Genomic DNA, 4,363 nt, shown 5'->3' on the forward strand with positions numbered 1-4,363 from the left:
TTTGAGTCGTTCCCTGTTTTTTCACATGATTACAAAACCTATTATACACTCAAAGATGACAATTGCTACATGGCAACATATGAACCCTCTTACTGCGATAAGAAATTATTAGGTAGCGGAATTGGTCTCAGGCAATCGTGATGCCCCATGATTTCATCAGTACATCATACCTGAAAATGTTCTGAAGCTATCCTTTTAATCGTTACAGAGCAGGAGGGAGGGGTGCTACGTTTTTATTTTCTATGACTCTTGTGAGAATGAGCTCTTAGCCTAAATGTAAATATGACGATCTCAAATCTGTTGTGTATTTGTGCGGAGCGACATGTGTGTGGTATCGTTGTACGCTGTAGAGGAGCGTCTAACCGGCGTCCAAGTAAAATTATAAAGCGATATAAAGTAGGTTAACGTTGAAACATCAGAAATAAAAGCATTTGCATGTATTTGTATAATTATATAATATTTATTTATTTTCATTTGATTATTGGAACGGCTTAAGTGTCATTACATTCATGCTCACGCACACGCGTTCACACGTATACCTACATGCACGCACACACGCACGTAGGCACTGAAGAACGCCCACGCACACACATATACACGAGCAGAGCTATGAAGGCGAGGTCACCAGTGATGCTCGTCTGTATATATACCCGCAACAGTCTCTCCTTCGGCACAAGTTGCCTAAGACTTGGTGGACAACGGAGCACTACAGCTATACCAACTCGTTTTCAATGTAAGTGTTAGAGAATAGTGCTTGAGCGAACACTTAAAGAGAGAGAGAGAGAGAGAGAGAGAGAGAGAGAGAGGAGGTGGGCGACTGAGGAAAGGCGGAAGGGAACATAGCTGTGGGGCCGTAGAAGAAGAAGCAGGTTGAGGGAAGGACAATGGAGGCCGGCGGATAGGACGGGAGGGGGTGAAGACGGAGATTTGCGCCCTACAGGCTAGGGCGCTCTCCCATTTATAAACACAGGACTACTGATAAGAATTAATTACAGAAATCTGTGCTGAGATACCCCCTAACCATATTAAATGCATATTTATCACAAAATATAACTCCTCTGGTAAGATATAGCGCATGCGCCAATACACTAACTTAGCCAGATTATGTACTGAATGGTATATGCAGCAGGCACCTTACATGCAAGACCTTCTTCCTATTTCTTGGGAGAGGGCTACAGATAAAATGTTATTATATAAATCTATGCTATAATACCTCCTCTCAAGATTAAATGCATAATTTTCGCAAAATATTCTTCTTATCTGGTAATATTACGCATGTGCAAGCACCGTTGTTGGGGTGCGGTACGGACGGAAGATAACTGCATGATATAGCTTGCTGAGAGAGCGAGGAGGTGGGAGCCTGTGGAAAGGCGGAAGGAAAGATAGCTGAGGGGCCGTAGAAGAGGAAGCAGGCTGATGGAAGGACAAAGGAGGCCGGCGTATAAGACGGGAGGTGGTGAAGATGCAGATTTGCCCCCTACAGCCTAGGGCGCTCTTTGTATGGCCGTACTTTATTAACAACTTGAACAAGAGGCTACGCCTACCATTCATTGCCTAACCCAACTTCACTGACGAACTTCTTAGATAATGTCTCTTAGCGGTGTATGCATATATAATAGCCTAGCAGTCGCTTAGTAACCCATGTCAACGATGAGACGTATGAAATGTCAAATATGAGTTGTAGCAGGTGTACATGTTATACCGTTCTGTCATACTCTTAGTCCGTGTACAAATGAAACGTATATAGTTCTAATATTAGGTTACAGGTACAATATAAATGGATTCGCCGCGTTATTGTGGCACTTGGCAACCGCAATTGCCGTATAGCAACGTATAGTGTTCGCTATCTGAAAAGGTCAGGGCAGTTTCCATGCCATTCAGCAGCTTTCGCTGAGAGCTAACAAGTACTCTGCTCGACTCCTATATGTGAGAAAAGTAATCCAAGAACAAATGTGGATTTAATGATGTGCAATAATTACTTGTCCTGTGATGTTTGAATGCTGCTGCTTTTTTGTCATACTAAAATTCTATAGGCTACAATATTTTTTGTAACCGCATGCGATGCCTTTTGTGTGCGTATCTGCGTACGTGCGCGTGTGTGCGTTTGTGTGCGTGCGCGCGTGCGTGCGTACGTATTTCACAACACCTTGCATAACTCGCCGCTATGTGACGTATAGACCTACCCATTACTATGATAAGCCAGCCTACGATATATGAACATCGGCTTATACGAACATAAAAAGGCTCCCTCATCGCCCTCTCTCTGTGCTCAGCGGGCCACACATTAGCTATCCGTTGCCGCACAGTGTTTACCAGAGTGGCTCCATTAGCAGCCAAGTGGTGACACGCCGGCAGGGGTCCCCCACAGCTCACTCATATAGGAGCGCTCGCGCGCGTCCCCTCTCTCTCAGACCGCCGCCGCTGCCACTGTGGGTCTGTCCCCCACTCCTCCTCCCCTACTCTCTGTCTCTCTCTCTCTCACTATCTGACTCCCCGTGTCTTACTCTCTCGGAGACGGTCGAGAGAATAAAGAGGATGCTTGAGAAGTATTCGCTAATTACAGCGGGACCTTGCCTAGATTCGGGGTTTTGCACAAGGATTTCTAATTCTGGGAAGCGGCAACAACGTGCTTCTCTCGTGTGAGAATTAATTAATCTAATTAATTAATCTAGTTAATTAATCGCTCTCGAAAGGATCTTCGCGGAACGCGATTCCGCATCGAGCGCCGGACTCCGCTTCGGCACTTCCAAACTCTGACAAACTTTGCGGAGCGAGCGACGTACGAGCGAGGAGACGCTGGGCGACCGAGGAACAGGCGAGAGGTGAGCGGGACGACGGTAACTCTACGATGTTGATCGCGCGCGGTCCGACGTGTCGAACCGCGAGCGACACAAATCTCGACGATCAGAGTCGCGAGAGAGACGCGGCCATCTTGAAAGAAGCTTAAAGATTGGAGGAAGTGAAGACTTTGCGACTCCCGTGTTTTTTTCGCGAGACGTGTAGTGATCGTCTGCACGTTCTAGACAAGAGAACGCTACATACGAGGACGTCACGCCTGCAGGACGCGCATAAAAAGGACCTGTTTCTCACCACCAAAGGTAAGGAATAACTTATTTGTGTATTTTATCATAATAATATTATATTGTATCATGTACACTAATGGTTAAATGAACTTGTAGTTGTTATACTAATTGTTTTCTATTATGCATATGCTTGGTATTAGGTATTAATTTGGAAAACGTATTTGATTCAGTGGATGATAACATATTAGCATTTAATGTCATGACCATGTACAAAATTTAACCGAAAACCCCTACAACTTATAGCTCGATATATACAAGATACATTCTCTTACATTGCTACTGATCACACACATACAATTTTTCTAACTCTACGAACTGGAAGTCTTCCACCATCCCACCTCCCCGCTCCACCAAAATATTATCCTAGCCTAAACATCCGCAGAGACCCCAGTTCCTCCCATTCTGCACTCGAGAAAAAGGTATCCAACTCTATTGCGAATAGTATAAGTGATTTTGTCTCTATAGAAAATATAATAGGAGATCTGGCTTTACAGAATATATACTAAGCTATCTGGCTCTATCGCGAATATAATATGAGATTTGACTCTGTAGGTATCTGACATTATAGATCACTATATAATAAAAGATATGACCTTATAGATAAAAATCGCGCGAATCTGGCTTTCAAAGTCGCGGGTACCTGGGTGGAAGGTCCCACAAACCTGGGTTTGAAGGCCGCATGTACCTGTATTTGAAGGTCGCGCGAACCTGGGTTTGAAGGTTGTACGTACCTGCGTTTGAAGGTCGAAGTAGGCCTGCCTCTCTTCTCGGCGCTCCTTATTGAACAGAACGTTAAACTCCGCTGCTGACCGCATCGCCTTCCTGATATATGCCTTCAGCTTCTCCTGGTCAGCCCGTGCCTACACAACGCAATCCGTTATAAATTCACTGCTAAGCAACGTAATCTGTGATACATTCAGCATTAAGCAACGCAATTCGTTATACATTCACTGATACGTAGCGTAATGTGTGGTAGATTCACCATTAAGCAACGCAATCAATAATACATACACCACTAAGAAATGTGATTTATGCCATTTTCACTGCTAAGCTATTGAATTTATACTGTTTTTACTGCTTAACTGTTTAATTTGTGCTATTTTCACTGCTACGCTATTTAGTACTAATATAGTATTTAGCAGAATTCCACACATTAATGCAATATGACGCAATCAACACTTGGCTACTTTTTCTCTGTTTTAACGTTGTTTTACATGTATTTGGTATCTTATTCACACACACACATGCACACACGCACACGCACACGCACACGCACACGC

General features: G+C 44.0%; 2 protein-coding genes across 2 annotated transcripts in view; one reads left to right on the forward strand and one right to left on the reverse strand.

Moving 5' to 3' along the window:
- Positions 1 to 4,363, reverse strand: part of LOC106804966 (PHD finger protein 10-like) — a gene marked incomplete in the record, with an annotated part of 66,296 nt that overhangs the window by 45,765 nt on the left and 16,168 nt on the right. Inside the window, 1 exon segment of the mRNA XM_014806383.1 lies at positions 3,815 to 3,943. Coding sequence (XP_014661869.1) covers positions 3,815 to 3,943 — 129 coding nt within the window.
- Positions 2,325 to 4,363, forward strand: part of LOC106804964 (hairy/enhancer-of-split related with YRPW motif protein-like) — a 21,497-nt gene continuing 19,458 nt past the window's right edge. Inside the window, exon 1 of the mRNA XM_014806382.1 lies at positions 2,325 to 3,098. The gene's annotated coding sequence lies outside the window, so the exon portion shown is untranslated. The remainder of the gene's footprint in view (positions 3,099 to 4,363) is intronic.

This window comes from Priapulus caudatus, unplaced genomic scaffold, assembly GCF_000485595.1.
Source record: "Priapulus caudatus unplaced genomic scaffold, Priapulus_caudatus-5.0.1 Scaffold94, whole genome shotgun sequence".
Lineage (NCBI taxonomy): Eukaryota > Metazoa > Priapulida > Priapulimorpha > Priapulimorphida > Priapulidae > Priapulus > Priapulus caudatus.